A 25,788-nucleotide genomic window follows, 5' to 3' on the forward strand; every position below is an offset into this window, starting at 1 on the left:
CTAAAATTAACAAGTCAGGAAACAACAGATGTTGGCAGGGATGCGGAGAAAGGGGAACCTTCTTACGCTGTTGGTGGGAACGCAAGCTGGTGCAGCCACTCTGGAAAACAGTATGGAGGTTCCTCAAAAAGTTGAAAATAGAGCTACCATATGATCCAGCAATTGCACTACTGGGTATTTACACCATAAGAGACTCTTAATGGTAGAGAACAAACTGAGGGTTGATGGAGGGAGGTAGGTGGGGGATGGGCTGGATGGGGGATGGGTATAAAGGAGGGCACTTGTTATGATGAGCACTGGGTATTGCATGTAAGTGAATTCTACTCCTGAAACCGATACTGCACTGTATGTTAACTAACTAGAATTTAAATAAAAATTTGAAAACAAACCACCCCCCCCCCCGCCCCCAAAGCATCCTGTTCTCATTTAACGTCTACTTTCTTTCAAAATGTTAATTACCTTTGAGGGTGGATATTTTTCTGATCCCTGGATTTATTTGCCTGCCCTCAGCCCTAACAATGTCTGATCTCTTATGTATTGGAGATTTTCCTCAATTATCGGTGATCCTGATTCTAAGTTCAAATTTAATAGTAGGCAATAAAGAGTTGAACAGAAACTGCATGTATACTTCTATGACTTGAAATTAGTGTGCTTCACTGAAGAATGATAAAGGGGCCAGCAGGCTTTTCATCAAGATACAACCAAAAGTGAGTATCTGGAGATCTTTTCTCTAAGACCAATTAATTTCTCTGAAGAAAAAAACCCTGGCAGAGGAGCCTATACCCATGGCCAGCATTGTGGAAACATGATTGTAGAGCCCACATTCAGAATGCAGATTTTCACTTAACCCATATTTTCAACCCCATACGTATCTAACCCAGGCTTTCTGTTATTCCTGGTGCCCTGTTAAGTCTGATCTTCCAGTTCAGTTGCTCAAGAAAATTAACCTCTGGCCCTCTGATCAAAAAGGTAGAAGGACAAAAAGTGGTCAGCTGGCTTAAGTAAGGGCAGGAAAAGGTAATTCAATGATTTTGTACACAGACTTGCAACCAATTTTTTTTTTTTTAAATGTCCCAAGCATCATCTCGGAATATGAGTACCAGTTCTTCCAAGTACTAAGCATCTTTTCTGAGGATACTGGCCTTTCTCACTGAACTGCCTTTTGCAGGCACTCAGAATAGAGCTTCCTTCGTTCTGGCTCTGCTAATAAGTCAGTTAGTCTTTATTGCATTTTGTTTTCCAAGAATTTACTGAATTCTCTTATCCTTTGATTTCTTGTTTCCTGTTTTATTTATCATTGTGTGGTTACACTTTACTGCTATTTTACTGAAATTTCAGGAGAGAGAAAATAAATTAATAGTCAATCTGCAGTTTTAGAAGAAATTCTTCAAAGTGAATTGTAAGTAGTCCTAAAATATTGGATATGGAAATGTTTTCCATGCATTTCCCTTCCTAGTTAATAAATCCTGTTAGAGATTTCTTAATAATAGAACAAATGGATGACAAACACTGAACAAACAGGACTCTGAAGTCAAATAAATGGACATTTTTAATGTAGTTCACATTTTAATATAGTTTTAAAAACACTTCCAAATATAACTACAAATTTAATCAGGACAAATACTTGAAAGGAACATGTATCTTAATTAACCATTAGTACATTATTTTAAAGAATTATTTTCCTGAATCCTTGGCTTACTTCATTGGGTTTATAAAGATATAAACCTACTGATTTTTCCATATGAATTATTTTGTACTAAATGTAGTTTTTCCTAGTTGATAATTATAAATAAACCTGTTGACAAAAATCACATTTTAAATAGGGAAAAAAGTTTCCCTTAATAAGTTGGTAAAGACTGTAAGTTGATACTTTTAAACTTCTGATTTACTATAAAGTAGCAATTTGTAAAATCCACACCCTCCCCTAAATTCAGTTTTTCTATTGCAAAAATCTTTATAAAAAATGTACTCTGAGTGCAATAAAATCTCCATATTTGTTTTTTTTTTTTAAATCAACACACAGACATACCAAAACAATTCATCATGACAATCAGAGCAAAGAAAGATTTAACAGTCTCAGTTTTGCTAAGGAAAACATTACTGTGGAAGGCATCCAAGGAGTCTAAAATGGTTTTGCTGTGGCAACAAGGCTTCAGGCTGATGCTCATACTACTGTTAAAACAGCTTTCCCCCCTTTAGAGTGAAATATCAGTGCATATTCCTTTACATATTAAAAACTTAAATTTTTAAAAATTATCAATCTGCTTTAAAATAATTGTTTAACTCACCTTGAAAACACAGATTGGCTATGATAAATCCATTATTTAACAAACTGGGTATTTCTAATGACCTAAAAGAAAAGGGCTAAAACTCACTGAAGGTCAGGATGTTCTAATTCAGGTCCGAAAAGAGGGAGAGAAGTCCAATGCTTTTTGTGGAATGGAAGAGCAACAATTTTAATGTCTATTTTAAAATATTGAAACATTTTGGGCTCAGTCTCTACTACTTTTAAAACACAGCAGTAAATCAAAAATATTAAAACATGAACCCTATCTCATTCTCAAAAACAATTTTCTGCTACATACATAAATAAAAAGTGCTTATAACTAATAATATACAACACTAAAAAAAGTCTTGAGATCATGTAGGCTTATGTCTCATTGCCAGCAATGAGACTGGTATATGCTAGGGTGCCGTAATATTTACAAAAGACAAAAAATATATATATATATTTAATTAATATTTCCTATGGTTCTAATGTTATCATCATACCATTAAGCATAAAATAATCTTTTACATGGTAATTAAAACAAACAGATTATATTATGGAAGACTAAACTGCAAGGAAATCCTCCTTAGGGATTTCTGAAGATTAAATGTTTGTACTAGTTCATAATGAAAACATGAATAGAACACAATTCTGGAAAAAAAAAAGACTAATTTATTTGTTTTATAAGATAAAATATAATACGTGATCTTAGTTTAGATGCCAAGAAGTGATAGCTTAGGGTGTCATCTTAACCAAGAATAAATTCATAGTATTTCTTAGTCACTTAAGACAGGAAGGGAAATTCTAATTCCTGCCACCTGCCCAGTCACTTCAAAAATTCTTAAGAAGTTAAAATAAAAACACCCTGGGTTTTTGGTTACTCTTTAAAGTCAAAATTTCCCGATACCCTGGAAGCAATGAGTTCAATTTGGTGTCTTCTTGTGTTTTGGGAAACAACAGTAAGTTTATACTGACATCTCAGCCTTCAGATGCTGTGACCGATTATTTGTGAGTTATAATCTGCAGGCTCCATTTTTAAAATATGTGGGATGACACTGTCAATTCGTACATTGCCAATGAGACCTTTGAAAAACAATTCTTCAGTGATGGTAGCATTCATCAATCTCAAAGCAGGCAATCTGAGTAGCAGTCTGGACAACCTAAAAAGGGGAAGGAAAAACAAGGGTGTAAATCCAAAAGAGATTTAGTAGAAAAATAGAGGAGTAATTTCTGCATGTATATTGGTTGTGGTCTAATTTAATAAAGATCTAATTTTAAAAAGTTAAAAAATAAAAACTTAAGTATTCTCAAGCCTTAGAGGGTATGACAATCATCTGGATATAAATGCAGTCCAACAGACTTGATAGGAAAGCTTTGCTCTTAACTACTATACTGTGTTGCCTCCACTTGGCTGAATGGACCATGGAACTAATAAGTTATTTATTTTAAAAAATATTTATTTATTTTAGAGAGAGCACATGTGCACACACGAGCACTGCGGGGGAGCAGGGAGAGAGGGAGAGAGAGAGAGAGAGAATCTCAAGTAGACTCCCCACTGAGCTTGGAGCCCGACATGGGCCCATCCCACGACCCTGAAGGTCATGACCTGAGCTGAAATCAAGAGTTGGACGCTCAACCAACTGAGCCACCCAGGCGCTCCACCGTGGAACTAAGTTATTAAAGCACAGATCAAATTATACATTTAAGAATGGCTTAGAGATTCAGTTGAGGTTGTAAGAACAGCAATGTTCTGTGTTATCAGGACACATGGGGCTCAGTGGTAATCAAAAAACAAATGGAAATGGTAAAACAGGCAATAGTTATTACTGGAAAGACTGGGGAAGAGCACAGAATATGGAATCAAGACCACTGGGTTCAAATCTTGATTCAACTACCCCTCCACCTATGTGAACGCGTGTTAGCTACTTACTCCTGGTCTCTCTGTGTTGTGGTAAAGATTAATGAAATGATTCCTGCCAGTTTCTGTGCTACTGAGGATCTTAAAGGCAAAACCATACTTTGCATAAGGTATAAGCTGAAAACTCCTATCCAAAGTTAATTTATTATATTATTATTATTTTTCTAAAAGATTTTTTTTTTTTTTAAAGATTTTATTTATTTATTTGAGAGAGAGAGAGTGAGAGAGAGCATGAGAGGGGAGAGGGTCAGAGGGAGAAGCAGACTCCCCACTGAGTGGGGAGCCCGATGTGGGACTCGATCCTGGGACTCCAGGATCATGACCTGAGCCGAAGGCAGTCGCTTAACCAACTGAGCCACCCAGGCGCCCTCTAAAAGATTTTATTTATTTATTTGACAGAGAAAGACAGCGAGAGAGGGAACACAAGCAGGGGTAGTGGGAGAAGGAGAAGCAGGCTTCCCGCCGAGCAGGGAGCCCAATGCGGGGCTTGATCCCAGGACCCTGGGATCATGACCTGAGCCGAAGGCAGATGCTTAACGACTGAGCCACCCAGGTGCCCCCAAAGTTAATTTATTATTTTTAAATAAATCAGAATATAAGAAACTGAGAGAGTTCAGAGATCAATCAAAGCACCTGGAACCTACTGGAACAGAGGTCAGCCAACAGCTATATGCCAAGAAGGAGGAAAAATTTAAATACTATATTTGTTTGTACAATGAGGTATAAAACAATTTTAGAGACTTTAAAAAATTGAGAACAATCATAACAAAACCACCACCAACAAAAAAAACCAACTTTCTGAAAAGCTTGGGTATGTGTATCCCTCTTGTATTTTAAGGCCTTGCACTCTAACATTTGTGACCAATCGAAAACAGGATTAAGTCACCTTTTTTTTTTTTAAGATCTTATTTATTCATTTGTCAGAGAGAGAGAGCGCACAGGCAGGGGGAGCGTCAGGCAGAGGGAGAAGAAGGATCCCTGCTGAGCAAGCAGCTCGATGTGGGACTCGATCCCAGAACCCTGGGATCATGACCTGAGCCGAAGGCAGATGCTTAATCGAACGACTGAGCCTCCCAGGCATCCCTAGTCACCTTCCTATAGCCACAAGTCTCCTCTTCAAATTACCCAGTTCCTATTTGTTACCACGTGAGCTGCAGGAATAAAACTGGTAGGAAGCAGGGTAGGAAAACTGGTTAGATAAACTAAAGGTGATTTTTATGATGGAACTGGCTTATAAATCTATTATTTATTATCTGTAAACAATTATTTTATGTAAAACATTCTTTTATTAGTACGAAGCATGTTAATTTAATAATCTTAGTAAACATCTATATAGTCCTTATTATATATTATATTACATATATGTTACACTATATGCAATATGATATACTATACAATAGGCAGTGTTCTAAGCTATTTACATATATCAACTGATTTAATCATTATACTAATTGTGGGTACTATTATCTACATTTTACAGACAAAGAAACTGAAACACAGAAGTTGAGTAACTTGCCCACGGTCACATAGCTAGTAAGTGATGGGGTCAGGAGTAGAGCCGTGGTATTCTGGCTCTGCCAGCCACGTGCTAGCAGAACTACTCTCCAATACTGTTCCTCTTCAAAAACTGAGTTGGATCTTATTAAAAAAAATTTCTTTTCAAGGGATATTGGCAAGAAATATCTTGGTAGAAATATCATAAACCAAATTCCTAATTATTTATAAAATAGTCAAATGGTGTTTTTATTCATTCATTCCTGTTTCTTCCCTTTCACTAATAAAATCCTTTATTTGGGGCTCCTGGGTGGCTCAGTCGTTAAGCGTCTGCCTTCGGCTCAGGTCATGATCCCGGGGTCCTGGGATCGAGCCCCACATCGGGCTCCCTGCTCAGCGGGAAGCCTGCTTCTCCCTCTCCCACTCCCCCTGCTTGTGTTCCCTCTCTCACTGTGTGTGTGTGTGTCTCTCTCTGTCAAATAAATAAATAAAATCTTTAAAAAAATACAATAAAATCCTTTATTTCATCTGAAGAAAATAGTTTGGGCACTAGAGCCAGACAACCTGAGCTCACAGGCAGGCCCTGCCATGTGTGTGTGACCCTGAGCAAGTTATTTAACCTTTCTGCTCAAGTCTTCTTCTATAAATTGTAAGAAATGCATGAAATACTACCTGTAAATCACTTGCACCAATGCACTACTGCTTTTAATAGGATTAGCTATTTCAAAGGTCCATGCTGACTAAAACACTGATATACTCTTGGAAGGGAAAATAATGAAATAGATTCATAAAAAATTTTAAGATGGATTTAATTAAATAGTATTTAACTTTTAGATACCTGTAGGTGTCATCTGGATATGTTTTGGTTATATAATCTTGGAATTCCACATATGCCTTTTCCTGAAATTTCTCGATTTGTTCCATGTTTTCTAGGCCTGGATGATCTGAAACATTAAAGAATATATTGTTACCCTAGTTCTGAATGTTCATTTAATAAGACACAGAGAGATGAGATAGAAGGGGGTGGGAAGAACAGTTCAGTCAAAAAAAAAAAAAAAAAAAAGCGCTATCCTATGCGTGGTTCTCTCACTCCACAAATGTATTTAGTAACCCACCTACTAAATGCCAGACACTCTACTCTAAACCCTTTAAAAAATTTATTTTAAAAAATATTTTATTTATTTGAGAGGGAAAGAGAGAGAGTATGAGTGGGGGGGAAGGGCAGAGGGAGAGGGAGAAACAGACATCTAGCTGAGCAGGGAGCCCCATGTGGGGCTCAATCCCAGGACCCCGGGATCATGACTGGAGCTGAAGGCAGACACTCAACCAACTGAGCCACCCAGGTGCCCCTGTACTTTAACCCTCATAATGATTTTGTCTCATATACATATTCTAAAATGTAAATAAATGAGATCGCTGGTTTCTACTAAAATAGTTTTCTCTATTCCAAAAGTCATGGAAGGGAGTTTGATCATTTTGCTTCAACAGGAACAAAAAATAAAATGACTTAGCTTAGTTAAAAAAGCATTTTTAATCCAATGAAATACCTGCAGATTATATTCTACACTACTTTTTTCATAAGAACCTTCCCATCATTGTTGGGTAAAAAGATACTTCTGAAATTATCAAAGAATGGACAGTATCTCTATAAGAAAAACTGTAACACAGAAACACAAAATAATCTATATAAACATTTCAATAGTCACTACAAAATTTCACAAAAATGGGAATATTAAGAGAACTTCAATAAAATTATGCCTAACTTAGGCAATATTGAAAAACATGGAAAGCTCTGCTCTGACTAAAGAGAATAAAAAATAAATAGAAAATATTGGGAATACTTAATAAAATTATACTAAATCAAATCTATGTTCTTTCAATTTTAAGGTAAATGAAGGTGGCAAATTGGTTGTGATTAAAATGGAAATACATGTTATTAACTTACGTGAAACTCTTTAAGAAACAGGAAAAAAAGCTTTAATTGTCATATTAGTATCACTGAGTTTAAGAAGCAGGTTTCCTCATATAATTTTATTATGATGCACAGGAATAGACACACCAAAATAAAAAATACAGGGTCTAAGAGAATAGTCAATTTTTCTTATTCATAAATTGATCATTGAGCTGTCATTTTACTGTATGTGAAAGCTAGAAACTGGCAGGAAAATAAGAGACATTTTTCTATTTGTTGGTAACTCTACTAAGATGTTTAGAAGTTTAACCCATTAACAAACCAATACTCACCTTTCATTTGCCTTCTCATCATGCCTACCAAAATATGCCTAAGAATTCAAATATTGATGTGAACATAATTATGTCATTTTAATGATTTCTTCAACTTTCCTTTTCATACCTAGATCAATGTCTAATATCCATAAAATTCACTGATTTAAAGTGTGTAATTCAATAGTTTTTCGTAGATTCAGAGCTGTGCAACCATCATTACAATTGAATTTTAGAACATTTTTGTCATCCCAAGAGAAATTCTGTGCCCATTGGCAGTCACTTCCCATGCTCCCCCCCCTTCCTTAGTCCCTGGTAGCCACTAATCTAGTTTATGTCTCTACAGACTTGCCTATTCCAGACATTTCATATAAATGGAATCATATAAAATGTGGTCTTTTGTGATTGGCTTCTTTCACTTAGTGTACTGTTTTCAACCACGGTGTAGCATGTATCAGAATTTCATTCCTTTTTATGGCTGATACCCCACCGTCTGTAGATATTACATCTGGTTTATTCATTTATTGATGGACACTTGGGTTGTTTCCACTTTCAGTGCATCCTTTCACATTCCCACCAGCAATGTATGAGATTCCCCCAATATTGTGTTTTAAATAAGAAAGAAATGTTTATGTACCTGGACTGAAGAGTACTATTGCCTTCAGGTAGGCATATTCATATCCATCAATGCAGAGTTTAACCATGCTGTTACAGAACTCCTGTAGTTTAAAGATGTGCTCCATCAATAATTTTCTTCTTTCTGTTGACATTTTATCTTTAATTAAAAACAAACAAATGAAAGCTTCTAGTTTTTGGCTAAAATGTATGACTATTTTTACTCAATATATTTCCTTCTCACTAATTTCTAGCTTTGAATATAACCAAGCTGTAAATGTTTAAAATTCATTATCTCTGCAAGTAAAGATGAAACTTGTGATCTTCAGACATTGCTCATTCAAGGAAAAAAATAAGCTGTTAGAAAAAAAAAACAAAAACCCCAAGAAATTTAGTGTTTCAAGATATATCTTTGAGAAGGTAAGCTGTAAAGATAACCTCCTGAAAAACTAGCCTACAGAAGACTCAAATTTTGGTAACAAGATTTTATTTAAGCTTGTAATTGGTTGAAAAAAATGAGCAAAAGCACCTAGATTTTTGAAGTTCCCAACACTATTAAAATAAAAATACTTAGCAAAAAAACACTGCCAAGACCAAAGAAAAGTTGAGTATAATAAAATTTTATAATAACTTTTAAAATTTATTGTGTTTATGTTTAAAACACATCTGACTAGTCAACCACAGCTTTAATGAAGTAGGCTATATATAACCCATTACAAATTCATGCGAAATGAATCAAGACCAGGAGCCCATAAATAAGATGGAATGTAGTGCTACCTTCTAGCAGATCTACTGCTGATGACATTTTAAGGTGATTTTTCTGCCTCAAACAGGAAGTGGAAGCAGATGACTTAAAAATAATGCAAAACAATGAGAAATGGGACATGCTAAGGAAATAAAACATGATTCCCAGTTTGTAAATTATTCCTAAATTCAAAAAGCAGTTCTTCCCATGCTTCTGGTTAGTCACAAGCCAATTTAAAATTAAACATTTATAAATCAATGACCGCCTGTGTCCTCAATTAAAGCCGTAATGACCACGGCATCAAGAAAAGGAAAAAAGTAAAGATTGCTCTGTTTAAGTGAAAGAATATATCCCAATGAACTGATTAAAAACAAAAACAAAAACAACCCAGCCTATGCTGGGATTCAAAGGACTATAATTTAAAAAAGTCAGTTTGAAAATTGGTGAGGAGTATACATTTAAAAATATCTGGTCACCTCTATGTAAGCTAATCCCTGGATCCTTTGGTATCTATGTCCAAATATGCAAAACTTCACAGGGCCTACTCAGAAGCTGCCTGCCAGAGTTAAATATAATTGTTTCAATTTTGTTATGCTCTCATTTGAAAATATTTTTGGGTGATTAATGGGTGAATTTATCAAAATGTAAAAGTTATCTCTAGTAAAAAGGATGCTGGTATCTTAAACATTAATCAACTATCTAACTTTAATGATAACATAGTTTATAAAATTGACACCCTCTCTCATATCCTGGAAAAAGAAATAAATAAGATGCTCCTTACCCTGTTGAAGGCTACTGTGAAGACAATTGACAAATGTTGCTAATATAGTTGCCACATTCATCACTTGCCAACACTGGGCAAGACCAAGAGTAAAAAGTTCATTCCAATAAGCTTTCACCAATGATATGCTATTTTCTTGCCTATTAAAATGAAACACAACAAACATGTATCAGATATTAACATGTATTTTATAAACTTTACAACTTTTTAAAAAAAATTTTTTTATTTATTTATTTGAGAGAGAGAGCACGAGCAGGGGGAGGGGCAAAGGGAGAGGGAGAAGCAGACTCCCTGCTGAGCAGGGGCTGGATCCCAGGACCTTGAGATTATGACCTGAGCCGAAGGCAGATGCTTAACAAACTAGGTCACTTAGGCATCCCGAAACGGTTTATTAAGCATGTTTCAGATGGGATATTAGTATCCCTATAAATGAGATACTGTGGATTTTGCTAGGAGAAATGAAAATAAGAATGGTCCCTTCCTGAACTTCTGAATAAGAAATCTCCAGAGCATGAGAGAGTAGAAAAAATATTAGAAGTCAGCCACAGTTTTAAAAACTAGATCATCCACTGATTATCCATTTGAAATCTGGCTAATAAGCTTCCCAGGTCTCAGCTGCCTAGCTATATAAAATGAAGAGAAACTATACATCCTATTCCCTGCTCTCATTATTATGAGATATAAATATAAGAATTATGTGAATAAGGGATGACATATAGTATATGCCAGGCACTATTCAAGGCACTGGAGAAACAGCAATTAACAGGATGGATTAAGTCTGCCTCCATGAAACAGAAGGTAAACATACAAAAATACCATTTCAAATATTTTATATATTATATACACATGTATATGGTTATATATACATTAGGTTTCTCTCAGGTAAGAAAAATTCTACATTACTATAAAGCAGGATTATGCATTAAAAAATGGTGGTGGGGGGGGTGTTCAGGTAAGGTGGCTAGAAAAGGCCAGCCTGAGGGGCTGACATCTGAGTAGAGAAAGATGGGAAAGAACTTAAAAAACAAAAAGATCTAGGGTATTGCCAATTTCTTATGGCAATCAAAATCTATTTGAAAGTGAAGTTTAAATGAAAAGAAAATCGTATTTTCAAATCTCCACATAAAAAATGATGTAAAATTTACATCTTAAAATCAAAGAAAATAAAAGAGACCAAGATAATATTTTCATGTATCAGAAAAGACAGCTAAAATCCAGAATCGAGGATGGTGTGAGGAAATAAGCATTCATTCTCACGTAAGCATTGCTGAGGTGTTAACTGGCTCAACATCCTTTTGGAGGACAATTTAATAGTACCTCTCTATAAAAAAACTAGAACATACACCCTCTGAGACTTAGCTATTCCACACTTGATCTTAGCCAAAAGGCCGAGAAGCGATGAGACGTAGCTATTCCACTTGTAAGAACCTATTTTATAGAAATACACAAAGTAGGCAAATTGTACATACAATGCTACAGCGCTTATTGTAGCACTGGATAGAATAACAAAGAAAATTAGCAAGAACCCAAATGTCTACTAATAAAGAATGAGCAAATCAATAAGAGATCCTGTAAAAGAGAATACTAGGCAACCATTCAGGAGAACAGGGTAAATTGACATGTGCAGACATGGGAAGACACCCATCTTATAAGTATAAAAAGAAAGGCAAAGAATAGGATATGCAAGTGTGTAATGCACTGTTAAAATATGGCACTGAAAAGGTCTGGTAGGACACCAAACTGTTAATTAGTGGGGTTAGTTACCTCTGGAGAATGAAGTTTTACTTTATATTTCTATACTTCAGTGTTACTTTAAAATTTTATAAACAGGAGGAAAAGGTTAAAAGCAAACATGATGGGAAAGTTCACAGTAATTCAGTTTTCACCTTAACCTCTGAGTCTGAAGTTTTAAAGAGGAAACAGCTAACCAAGGTAATTAGTGGACACAGGATAGGAAAATGAACAGAACGAACTGACAAAAAAAAAAAAAAAAAATCAAAGCTCTTTCTGGCCTGTGTTATACCTAGTAGGATGAAAGTACTTTGACATTGTTGTGGGAGACTCAGAGAAAAGACTGAGTAACCGTGCAGAGGATGAGGGACACCAAAATTGTTATGAGTACCCTAAAGGAAAAATGACGAAAAGTGGCAAATGAGGAATAAGCCACCAGATTACTTTGTTTCCAAAGGAAAAGTGAAAGAACTAAATATGGAGATTAATTGCAGAAAGATACATATATTTACATCTTCATCCAAAACAAAACCCCAAATATCCTTGTAGTATAGCTAGCTATGCTGTTCAAATGTTTTTAAAAAGTTCATTAGGAAAGGAAAACAGCAAGTCCTTTTTAAAGAGAAGGTTCCTAAGAGAATGAAGGAAAACGAGCATTGATAATCTAGTTTGCAGTAGCACTGGATTAGATAATTTACATTCATCATCTCAGCTAAGTAGCCTCGCCAGCAAGAAAGCATTTTTGCTCTTATAGATGTAAAAATAGAGCCTAGTTAAGTAGCAAAGCTAGCAAATGAACAAATCCAGAATTTGAACCCAGGTGTTCAAAATCTATGCTTTTGTATAACTCATTAAAATTTTAGCAAGTAAAATGCTAAAGTCAAATTTCTCAGTAGAGACTCCCCTTTACAGCTAGTATTTTGTGACAGTAAGAGCATGTTTGCTATCAACTTTTTTCTGTGAAAAACAAATAACTATTGTAATTACATTATACTACCTATTTTCTAAACATCTTTCCTTTGAAAAGCAAAAGGAGCTGGATGGGGTAGTTAAAGTATCAGTCAGGTACACTGAAACAATGCCAGTGTTAATTAATAGAGGCATTAGGTTGCATAACGGTAAATATGTCAACTTCTTTTACAAATAGGTATAGGTATTTTTCTCTAACTAGTCTTCTATATTGTTAAGTTCATTAAAATATGTACATAATACTCAGAATTAGAGATCAGATCATTGTTTATACTATTTATTTTGATAAAATAAGACTTCCGAAGTCATGTATACGTGGGGATAACCTAACCATTTGTCTTCCACGCAAATAAACCCAAGGCATTATACTTTACCTAGCAGCATGTGTTTGAAAGGAAAGCATGGTCCTTAGGGAAAAGTTGTCAGTGATACGGCAATAAAGCTGGTTTTATTTTTATTTTTTAAATTTTTTAAAAAAGATTTTATTTATTTGACAGAGAGCACAAGCAGGGGGAGTGGCAGGCAGAGGGAGAGGGAGAGGGGGAAGCAGGCTCCCCACAGAGCAGGGGGAGCCCAATGTGGGACTCGATCCCAGGACCCCGGGATCATGACCCGAGCCAAAGGCAGTCGCCCAACGAACTGAGCCACCCAGGTGCCCAATAAAGCTGGTTTTAAACCCGCATCTATAGTAAAACATTACTTTGTTTCAGTGGGATTTTAAAAGATTCAACTTTCAGACTTAGCATTTATGGAAGGTTTCTTAAATTACTCAAAAAATAAAGTCTCCTGTAGCAAATAGTGGTGGTTTAGAACTTTGGGTTATATTACGAGAATCCAGGTAGAGAAGACTGCTGACAAATCATGCCAAGTGCCTGTAACTGAACTTACTACTGTGTAATCACCTAAACTACGCAGGTAGAAGTGAAAAACAACTGAATTCCTATAAGTTTTGAAACTACAAATCTTAAACAGAAAAGTAAAATCCTTGTAAAATATAAAGGACTGTACAATACAGACAGTATTAACCACCCACTGTTTGAAAGGTTCTTGAAGCTACTGTTCTCCATTTAATAAGTAATCAAAACAAACTCGACTTTTAGTAACTGATTAATGTTGCTTATCTGTTTCTCTCTGCAATATTAGGGCTTTGTTCCCAAGTTTTGGGTCTATGGATAAAAATGCAACCTATGTCAGTTTCTAGGAGACTCAGAATAGCTTTTATTACCACTCAACAGAATTTCCCATCATCAGTACTTAGTCCTCTTCCATCTGATTAACTTGAACTACAAACAATCTAGATGGCAACAGTGAGTTTATGTAGCGATTAATGGCCTCACATGCTACACCAATGGTTAATTCTGATTGCAAAGAATCCTGTGGCTGTTACATTAAAACCATTTTTCAGTACAGATCAGAGGGAAATGTGGCTGCCACTGTAAGACTGGATTATAACTGGAAACCTCAGGTTTTATTTTTGGTTTCTTTTTGGAGAACGTTTCCATAGGATAATCACACTTAACAGAAGTACTTAAGATCAACAGTGCTATATAAATAATTCAAAGAGTTCAAAGCACTCCCTAAAAATCGTTCCTTTTTTTTTTTTTTTTTTTACTATAATAGTTGATAGCCTATTATGACAAATATCACCAGATTACTTTTCAACACAAAAGTACTCCAGTTACAAGCTTAGGGAACTAAGTAAACCTAACCCTTTAAAATAAACGGCTAATATGTAAATTTATATCATATTTTAATTCTTTGTTAAAAAAAGCAGACTGGAGAAATTCTGAAAACTAAATGTTATTTTGAGAGAAAGGGCTAACAATAGTTCTAAAGGTTAACCATTCTAAATTAGGCTTTCAATCTATGTAACTATATTAGTTAAGTATATGATTTAATGCATGGTATACCCAACACCAAATTATACTGGGGTTCTATGTGTGCCTTTTTTTTTTTTTTTTTTAAGGAGGCTCCATGGCCAGTGCAGAGCCCAACGTGGGGCTCGAACTCATGACCCTGAGCATCAAGACCTGAGCTGAGATCAAGAGCCTGACGCTTAACTGACTGAGCCACCCAGGTGCTCCATGTATGCTTTTAAAGTCATGACTGAGAAATTTCTTAATCATATTAAATACTCTGTAAGAATAAAGGATGGACAGTTATCATTCCTTTGGCAAATGGGAGAACAGAAGCATAGGATATGAAAGCACATTATTTATGAAATCATGTTGGTGAGTAGGGCCTTGTGACTAGAAAAATACTTTTCTAACTATGGACTTAACTTTTTCCATAGTCTCTTTGCGTCTTCATACCAGTTACTTTAACACAATCTAAATAAATCTGGCAAACATCAGGTAATACAGATGTAATACAGATTACTGGTGTGTTTCTTGGTGGTAAGTATCTCCAAATTATCACTGTGGTACTATGGGGTCTACAGTATCTCCCCCTTCCCCACTTTTTGTAATCACAGATTGGAAAACAACTGTTTCTATTTTGAAACATTCACTGTATGCAAGTTTCAGCTCCTTATGAACATGCCTGAGATGAACACTGAAAACAGTGGGGCTGGGAGGGAAACAACGGCCCAGGGCATACCTACAGCCTCCCTATCTTCAGGTCAAAGACAGCCTATTACAAATGCTGGCCATGATTTATCAGCTCCACTGCATATATTCCATTTGAAGTATTAACTCAGTCAAATTATGAAACATGGATACCTTTCCTACATAAAAATAAGAAAATACTAACTGCCATAATTTGTCATATAAATAACAAAACTTTATAATGTTATACCATTTTTTCCCTTTAATACAAATCCATCCAAAATAAAAGTTCTTGCTTAGTGTACATTTGTGTGGTAAAATCACATTTATACTCAAGGACTTCAAAACACTTACCCTAGAGCCTGGAAGGAAGGAATCGAAAGTGCCCAGTGCATTGATAAGAACAGCAGTCTGGAGGCAGACTCCCCAATGTAGTGCACATTCAGGTACTCAGGCATAGGAGAAGGCATGGTGAGCTAGTGTGAACAGGGACTGAGGTAAATTATGACAGTTCTAAATGATACTTTCTTTGAAAAAGTTACATGTAAACATATCAAATAGGAGTTTGATATATTCACCAAAAGGCAAATCGTGAAATAATCCAAGTGACTGGATTTTACAGCTATAAATAGGATTTAGAATGAGTAGATCATAGTTGCTAACAAAGCAATATTTAGACAAGCAGGATCCCATTTAATAAATATCAGGTATGATATTCTCTGGTTGTGTTTTTAAGTTATTTCTGTCTTGGTCTAACAATGTGCTTTTTTTCCTTTCTTCTCTTCCTTTATCAATAATGGTATAGTTCAGTTTAAGGAGTAATCCTGTGTGTTAAATGTTCCATTCACGCAGGCTATGTGGAGTAACAAATTCAAATCTTACAGGGTCAGGAGAATAATGAGTGAAGTGGGCCTGCTGGTGCCATCTGGGAAGTGCATATTCCTTTATCTGGGACTCGAATTCCATATATTGAAAACATATGGCAATTTGGACTAAGGACTGCCTGCTCTATTTTTCTAAGAGCAGGTTCTGTGTGCAACTCCCTGTTTAATCTACAGGTAAAACAAAATGTGTCTGTGGCTATAATACTCACAGGCTGTCCGTCTGTACTCCTGACCTCAGGTAGTCACTTTAAGTGTGTGTCAACTGTTGAAAATAAATATCCCACATCAAAAGCATTTTTGAAAAGCTTGTTAAAGAGAACTTTCATTACTATAAATGAAATGTAATTTCATCTATAACCTAAATTTCTATCACTAAGGAAAATAACCTATGCTATAGAGTACTTTGTAGGCATTAAAATTAGTGAGATAAACTGAGATGGAATGGCATAGAAAAAAAATACCTCACAGACGTCTAAGTGGAAAAACTACAAAACAATGTGTAGATGACCTAATTTATGTTAAAGAGAAAGGGACAGAGAGTGTGTGTGTGTGTGTGTGTGTGTGTGTTTAAAGGACGGAAGATCACAGCAAGTTAACACTGGCTACCTCAGGGGTAGAGTAGGTGGATGTACCCGTATGTATTTTTCTGAGGAAAGGATAGCTTTAATCAGATTCTCAAAAGTGTCTATGATGCCTAACAGATCAAAAGGTTTTCATCAAAATGATACAAAAATTCTCCAGAAATGTTAGGTAAAAAATATTGCCTTTGTTCATTATTAGCCACAAATGGTTTATCTATTTATAAATGGTGCCACTAATAAAACAACAGAGAAATTAACAGTTGAAATTTCATGTATAAGAATATATATATATATATATATTTTAAAATATTTTATTTATTTATTTGAGAGGGAGAGAGAGAGTGAGCACGGGCGGGTTGAGGGGCAGAAGGAGAAGCAGACACCCCACTGAGCAGGGAGGCAATGCAGGGTCTGATCCCGGGACTCAGGACTCTGGGATCATGACCTGAACCGAAGGCAGACGTTCAACCGAGTGAGCCACCCAGGTGCCCTGAGAAGAATATTTTTTATTTAAAAAAAAAATTTTTTTAAGATTTTATTTTTAAGTAATCTTTACATCCAACATGGGGCTCAAACTCACAACCCTGAGATTAAGAGTCACACACTCCACCAACTGGGTCAGCCAGTGGGCACCCTGAGAATATTTTTTAAATGCTTGAGAAATGTTTACTGGAGCAGCAAATTAAAATGCCACTATTTAAAGAGAATTCTTAAGAGAACTGTAGGCAAGCAGATATTAAACATCTTAAATGTAATTATCAGGATGCAACTGTTTCTATACGTAAGTATATAAAAAACAAACTGGGAACTATCATACCTTTTCAGAATTGCCCAAGGGGAGTAGAGGGGCAAAAAAGCCTGAAAGATCAGGGGAATTACCAGAGATTACTAGTTTTAGGGGGTTGGAGTAAGTAAGATGCAAAACAACAACTGTTAGTCACTTTTAAGAAAGTAAAATAGTTACAGTATTAAAAATTAGACATAAGGGCTAAAAGATACAGATGTACCCTCTTGACAAAAGAGTGGTGGTAATGTTGAAAACTTTCTGTGCTTTAATCATAAAATTGAAATCATTTGCAATACATACTAGAGGAATTCATTATTTAAAAAAAGACTGCCATGCATTGTATGGATGCATGTATTATAAAGAGAAGAAATATAATTTATCTGTTTTAATACTTAATTTTCTTAAACAAGATACACCTCTAGCATCATGAATCAGCCAGTACTGGCTTAAGAAACAAGAATTTATTCAACAAGTCTTTTAGATTGCAAAGACAAAGATTTCTTCCTCTATATAGAGAAGATGAGTTTCTACTAAAGATGTTAAAGAGCGTCCCAAAACTGCCTGTGGACTTTTAGGTTTATAAATTGAAATACACACATTTTAAAAATGATACACATTCAGTACATTGAGTTTTTTGTTGTTTTTTTTTTAAGTAGGCTTCATGGCCAGCATGGAACCCAACACAGGGTTAGAAATCATGACCATGAGATCAAGACCTGAGCTGAGTTCAAGAGTTGGAGAGTTAACCAACTAAGCCACCCAGGTGCCCCAATATATTGGCTACCCATTTTAGAAGTTACTTGTCTACCATTACCTTTATAGCCCTTTCTGTAAGTCTGACAATAAGCTAAATGACAGAACTTTAAAAAAGTCATTTGACTTGAGTTAGGAGATCTGAATTCTATTCCCAACATGTCATTAGTTGTGTGATCCTGGATTACACATTATAATTCAGCAAACACTTACATCTTGAGATCTCTTTCTTTCTTTTTAAAGTAAATCCAACCCCCAATGTGGGGCTCAAATTCACAACCCAAAAATCAAGAGTCACATACTCTACCAACTGAGCCAGCCAGGTGCCCCAACTGAGATTTCACTGTAAGGTACTAAGCTAAGAGCTAAGGCTTCAATAGAAGAATAAAGGGAAACAGAATGAGCTACAGAAAGGGCTAAGAGGAGGTGACTGGGTGGCTCAGTCATTAAGCGTCTGCCTTTGGCTCAGGTCATGATCCCAGGGTCCTGGGATCGAGCCCCGCATTGGGCTCCCTGCTCAGCAGGAAGCCTGCTTCCCCCTCTCCCACTCCCCCTGCTTGTGTTCCCTCTCTTGCTCTCTTTGTCAAATAAATAAATAAAATCTTTAAAAAAAAGAAAGAAAGGGCTAAGAAAGAGATGGCATTTCTGATAAATGATGGGCAACTGAATCAAAATGTGGAAGGTCCTAAAAGGTCATAAACTTTATCTCAACGAGCAATAGGAAGCTAATGAAGGCTTTTAGGTAGCAGAGTAACATAACTGGCCTTTTTTTTTTTGAGATTTTATTTATTTATTTGAGAGAGAGCGCACACGCATGTGAAGAGGAGAGGAGGGGCAGAAGGAGAGGGTGAAGCAGGATTCCTGCTGAGCAATGAGCCTGACTAGGGGCTCGATCCCAGGACTCTGGGATCATGACCTGAGCTGAAGGCAGACGCGTAACTGACTGAGCCACCCAGGCATCCCATAACTGGGCTGATTTTTAACAAATATCCCCACTCTGTTACCAGAGCACAGGACAAGATGAAGAGACTGGAAGCAAAGATATTACTCGAACCGTTTAGGTAAGAAATTTTAAAAGGCCTTGAAATACGGTGATAAAAATGAAGAGGAAGGGAGAAATTCAAACAAAAGAATGGTTAGGATTCAATTAGGGAATGGAGGGGAGTGAAGTATGGGGAGAATGATGATGACTCCCAAACATCAAACATGGTGACCAGAAGGACTATGGTTTTAATACTGAGATGATACATATGAGAGAACAGTTTTGGAAATCACCTACCTCTGTCTCATATACTTATTCCTAAATGGGAATTCTATCCACTTTGATGATCTATGTAATCAAATTGCAAGAATCAAGAATAAAGTATATAAAATCACACCAAAAACTCTGAAATTTAATAAAAATATTTAATATTTCTATTGTCCTAGATTCTACAGAATCAAATTCCAAGATGTATTATTAGACTATTTCTCCTTTCTGTTTGGATTGCTTTGAACAAGACACTGAAAACCTCCAAATCTTTTTTCATTCACAAAATGACAGTAAAAATCCAAACCTTCACAACCAACTGTGATTAAGGCTCAAATGTAAGAATGTACACATGAAAGCATGCTGCAAACTACACTGTACATAAAAATGCAAGATAGGAACAAAATGCTATTTAGCTCAGTTAAGAAAGAACTGAGTTTTTGATTACAGATGTCAGGTTTTGAAACTCATGACTATAAAACCTCAATGAGAAAGCCAACTATGAAAGTACTGAGCTGGGAAGTGAGGGAAAAGTAAAACTCTTGATTTCACAAAGGCTGGAAATGTAAACAAGCATCAGAGAAAGAAGCTTTGTCAGGAGACCAAGAAACTTCACAGTGCTGATTCTGAGGACACCCAGAGAACAGCAGGTCGAAGACTGTAAGGAAAAAAACCAATTCCAGAGATGGGAAAAAAGTTCTAATTTGCCTAACTCACCTGTCCATAACAAACATTTAAAAGAATCAAACATTTTGAGGACCAACATCAACAATTAAAAAAGGACTATTTCTACTTTCTATAGAAGTACTCTATACTTTTTCTTGCAATGGGTCCTCTTCCTACATGTCTTTTTCTTTCCTTCCCATTTAAATCTAAAGGTAGAAAATAAAAGTAAGACAACAAAAACATGTCTTTTATTTAGAATAAAAAGTGCAACTGGGGAAAAATCAGTTTTGCCTTGTTCCACCCTTGTCCATAGCTCCTACCATAAATTTAAAGGATGACACTGATTATTCCCATTATCTTTTCTTACAGCCCCCATAAAAAATTTTCATGTACAGTACACATAAAACATTTCTAATTTTTTTCATATAGGTTTATCTTTGGTAAAATTTTATATGAAGATTGGTTTCACGGTCTATATCAAATTACAGCAATTTACTAAGTCACTGAGTTTTCTCTGTGGCTACTTCTACCAAGTCAAATCTTACAAATATAAATTTTATTGTATGCAGTTTTAGCCAATGTTAGATTTGTGTTATTTGTACCAGTCACACAAACCGCTATTTGATAACTGTTTATATTTTCATTAGAAACCCACGGAAATTTATAATCTACAATAAAGTTATACACAATTTCCACCAGGTATTCTAGGACTGCTGTGTACTGCTAACTGAAATCTCCTATATACTTTTAATCACTTTGCATATGATTTGCTGATAGTACTCACAGCCGGCAGAGAAAAGATATAGAGTGGTTAAAATGGAGGGGTCAAAACATCAGAGTCTTAATGTAGGGCCTCAATGATCAGTGTATCTATAGCCATAGTCCAAACATTATCTGAATGACAAAGTTATTTTTTAATATTCTGCATGTATTGTTTCCATCATAAATTAATGTATTTAGGGGAGCAAAAAAGAAACTACAAATGTACCTCCTCCAAAATGGTTAAAGTGTAAAAAGTTAAAAGCCAAAAGTTAAAATGTATTAAATAATTTTTACATTCTTAATACTGAGAGCTAGCTAATTAGGGGACTACGTAATAAATGGGAGTTCTTTATAGTTACTATGGTAAGAATAACTGGGTCTCACATACTGGTTTATACCAAAGCATTGAACAAAACCGGTGTATACAAACATGATGTCAATACTTAAGAGTTAACAACAACATCCAAAACTTATGTCTAAATGTTCTAAAAGCTAGCTTTTATAGACTTAAAACCACTAATCAATATTATAACCATGATTTATAAATAGGATGCTTTATTGAGCCATTATTTAAATAGCCAGATGTGTATATTTCAGTTGCTATTTTGAATTCTATCAGGAATATTTCTGACTTTAAAAGCACAACAAATATACTTTGATTTCTGGAGGGAAGATTAAAATCAAAATGGATAACACAACATAAAAATTATATTAAGAAATATGGAAATACCCTGAAAGCTACATGTGAATCGCTGAGAAGAGGCCCCTCTTTTTCGATGTAATTTATGCTCGAGTCCCCAGCAATTAGGTGTACGCTTCCTTCCATGCCCTCTACTGAGCTCTGACAGGCTGTGCTCTCTCCAGGATTCAATGCTTTTGCAAGAGTGTCAAATGCCCTATTAGGAGACATCAGATGCTGTGAGCTTGGTCAATCTCCACAATAAAATAAAAATTCTACATAAAATTCTGGAATTAAGATTTAGGCCTAAAAAAATGATTGAGAATACAGAACTTTGATGTATCACTGATTACTCTATTTCATTGATATCTATACCTGTTTCCAAAAGCAACAAATTAAATTTGAATATGTATAGTATGAAAAGCTGTATTATATTAATGTATTATCAGAGAATTAAAGTCTTTAAAAAAAAATTTATGTAATTACCAGGAGGAAAAACCCTAAAATATGCTTTTACAAGTTATACATTTGATACTACAAGATAACAGACCATTTACTTTACATACAGAAGTTATTTAGAAAGAATAAGGGCAAGAACTTATGTCAACTTTACTGCATTCTACACAACACACATTTTATTTAAAAATTCAGAAAATATTTTAAAACTTGTGTTAACACAGCTACATCTGTCAGAATTTGAGATTAGGATGGCAAATAATGAACTAATGTTAGCAAATAATTATTTAAAATAGCTCCCCATATTTTTCAATGAGAGGCCTTTTAAAGAGTTACTTAAAATCTCATGTTCAACAAAGTACTTATTGAGACTCTTAAATGCAGTTTCCTCAACATTTAGATGATGAACAGTGTGAAAAAAAGCCTGAAGAGATCCAGTTTCTACATCCCATGTATTAATATAAAGAGAATGAAAAATAGAATTCTCACATAAGTTTCCCGAAGTGTAACTTAAAATTGTAGTTGATTCAATTAAGTGTTTTAAATCTATTTTCATCATTAAAAATTGGTGGGGAAAATGAACATGGCTGCCTGGGGTAAGACAAATGTTTAAATACACAGAAGATATGGGGTGGCTGGGTGATAGACACTGGGGAGGGTATGTCCTATGGTGAGTGCTGTGAATTGTGCAAGACTGTTGAATCACAGACCTGTACCTCTGAAACAAACAATACATGTTAAAAAAAAGAAGAAAAAGATAGGAGGGGAAGAATGAAGGAGGGGAAATCGGAGGGGGAGACGAACCCTGAAAGATGATGGACTCTGAAAAACTGAGTGTTCTAGAGGGGAGGTGGGTGGGAGGATGGGTTAGCCTGGTGATGGGTATTAAAAACGGCACGTTCTGCATGGAGCACTGGGTGTTATATGCAAACAATGAATCATGGAATACTACATCAAAAACTAATGATGTAATGTATGGTGATTAACATAACATAATAAAAAAAAAGTATGGGGAAATCTAAAAAAAAAAATAAATACACAGAAGATAAAATATCACCTTTAGCAAGAAAAAAATTCCTAAATTTTATGACTACATTTCTAAGCTTATAATATTCATTTATTGCTCATTATTTAGAATGTAACCTGCTGAATAACATTTTACAATTCTTGAATGTGCTTTTTCAGTTAAAACTATGCTTTAGATTTTCTAAGTCTAACAGAAATACTTGTTTTCTGAAACTTCTGTAAATAGTATTCAACATAAGAATATTCTAAGACATACTAATAAGAGCAAAACAGACCTTACCTTGAAACATCACCATTCGTCTGCATTTCTTGATGAAATTCACACAAAGAGGTATCACCATTACTTAAGCTTTCAATCATAGACATTTCATTACTATTCTGAGAAAGATCTTTAGTTTTTCCAAGATTTGCTAATGATGTAACCACACTGGCCAATGTACTTAAATCTCCCTGACATGATTCAGCCTTAAAAAAAAAAAAAAAAGTATTAAAATCTGCAAATTGGATCAGAGAACTTTTTGTCTGAAATATCCAATTCTAGATTATGAAATGCCAAAATTAAAGTACTTCTAAGATAACTGAAGCCTAGAAAGTAAAATCAAAGAGCTCTGAGCTTTTAGAAACTTCCTGAGGAAAATATAAGTTTAAAAACGTCAGGTACATTTCCTAGGAAATGTTTATACAAAAATTACATTAAACCAAAAACTGTACTTAATGACTAATCTATTCACATCAACAATCCCTTCCTTTGTAAATGGATCTTAGATGATCTTTTAAGTTCTTTTAGAATTAAAATTCTGACAATTTCCAAAACTTACTATATGAACTATAAAGTTGTACAGAATGTATTAAAATTAGTATTACTGAAAAAAGAAAAAAAGGTAAATGTGTATTACTGAACAGAATTCTTAGAATACCAACTTTTACCAGTCACTGGTATATGTTAAATACCAGGTGCTGTGTAAGTGAAAAATCTCTCATATTTAAGATAATGGTTTTTGTTTTTAAGATTTTATTTATTTGAGAGAGAGAGAGAGATTGAGAGAACGAGTGGAGGGAGGGTCAGAGGGAGAAGCAGACTCCCTGCAAAGGAGGGAGCCTGACACGGGACTTGATCCCAGGATCCTGGGATCATGACTTGAGCCGAAGGCAGATGCTTACGGACTGAGCCATCCTTGCACCCAAGATAATGGGCTTTTGCTATACACTGCATATTTTCCCATTTGTCTTTAGTTTTTATTTTTGTTAATCATCTATATATTCTTTATACACTAATTAGCTATAATTATTTTTTGAAAAAGTATTCTCTCTCCTTAACTGTTTGACTACCCAGAAATATAATTTCTGTAGGAAAGGCAGATAGATGCTTGATTTTTCTTTATCAATTTTCAGAGCAATGAGTCAATGCCCTTAGCAACCTCTACTGGTAACAGGTGAGTTTTAAGTATCACTTTAAATTCATAGATTTTTATATATTTGATGTGTTTCAATGAATCATTCTTTTTTAAATACTCAAATTATTCCATTCTAACCTAATGAGAGTCCCTTCAATTGCCTTCTATGGCCAACTGACTGAATCCTTTAATGAAATTTAATTCTTCCTTTACGGTTTGTAGTGTTTTTAATCCTAAGAAAATACATGTTTCCTTGATGTTTCATGTCTTCTCAATTCTTCAGTTTATGTGAAATTGGTTTTAGTGAACAGAATGAAACAATTTTTGTGCTTCCTAAATTAATGAATGGTCCCAGAATCATTTACTGAGAAACCTACCAGTTGTGTGGAATTCTTACTTGGTTCCTACTAATATACGTATTTTATTTAATCCTCATAACAACCCCGTGAAATAGGAGTCATCATCCCTTTATTACTGACAAGAATCCATTGCCACTGCAGCAGCAAATAGTGGAGGCAAGACTGGGAAGTCAGGTCTGATGGGAAAGCCTGTGCTCTTAACCACTGTTCCAGGCTTCGTATACATGAGGAAAAGGAGTTAACACTTTCAAGTGTTTTAAATTCAACTAAAACTTAAACATAGCTATTTGCTTCCATTTTCTAACATGCCTATCTAGCTAGATTAAACTTTTGCCAATGAGGACTCTTAGCAATGTGAAAAGACCTCATCTTGTGACTTTGTCAGAAACTTATACACAAGGTTATTATAATTCAATACAAAGACATATAGAAAAGTAGTGTCTGGGCAAATAATTTCTCAATAAAATTTAGTTGTCTTCCTTTCCTAAAGGAGTTAATACGTCAGTGCAATCGTAACTACCATCCTAACCTTGAATCACGTATATAAAGCGAAGCAAAATCTTCTAATTCCAAAATATATGGTAAAAGGTCAAATCTCCCCACTTAATGACAAAATGCTAAAGCCCAACCTGTATGGTTGACACTCTTATTTGCCCTACTTTACAGACGAGGAAGGAAACTGAAGCACTGAGAGGTCAAATAACTTGCCCAAGGTTATATAGCTAGTAAGTGGCAGATGAAATTTGATTCCAGAGCTCAAGTATTAAGAGTGCCTTAAGAATACTGGGTATTTACCCCAAAGATACAAATGTAGTGATCCGAAGGGGTACGTGCACCCCAGTGTTTACAGCAGCAATGTCCACCATAGCCAAACTATGGAAAGAGCCAAGATGTCCATCAA

At 35.2% G+C, this 25,788-nt stretch overlaps 1 protein-coding gene across 3 annotated transcripts in view; it reads right to left on the reverse strand.

Moving 5' to 3' along the window:
* Positions 1–1,531: 1,531 nt before the first annotated feature.
* The window catches only part of NR2C1 (nuclear receptor subfamily 2 group C member 1), a 45,520-nt gene continuing 21,263 nt past the window's right edge, over positions 1,532–25,788 (reverse strand). For 2 of the 3 annotated variants that reach the window (XM_031037433.2, XM_081819082.1), the window contains exons 8-14: positions 23,415–23,599; positions 21,704–21,869; positions 15,646–15,767; positions 10,046–10,185; positions 8,542–8,679; positions 6,520–6,625; positions 1,532–3,429 (exon numbers count right to left, since the gene is read on the reverse strand). In XM_031037433.2, the coding sequence (XP_030893293.1) occupies positions 3,255–3,429; positions 6,520–6,625; positions 8,542–8,679; positions 10,046–10,185; positions 15,646–15,767; positions 21,704–21,869; positions 23,415–23,599 (1,032 nt within the window). In that variant the 3' untranslated portion in view covers positions 1,532–3,254. The remainder of the gene's footprint in view (positions 3,430–6,519; positions 6,626–8,541; positions 8,680–10,045; positions 10,186–15,645; positions 15,768–21,703; positions 21,870–23,414; positions 23,600–25,788) is intronic. The other variant, XM_031037434.2, reaches the window with a different exon arrangement.

This window comes from Leptonychotes weddellii, chromosome 5, assembly GCF_054177405.1.
Source record: "Leptonychotes weddellii isolate Sample4059 chromosome 5, ASM5417740v2, whole genome shotgun sequence".
NCBI classification, from domain to species: domain Eukaryota; kingdom Metazoa; phylum Chordata; class Mammalia; order Carnivora; family Phocidae; genus Leptonychotes; species Leptonychotes weddellii.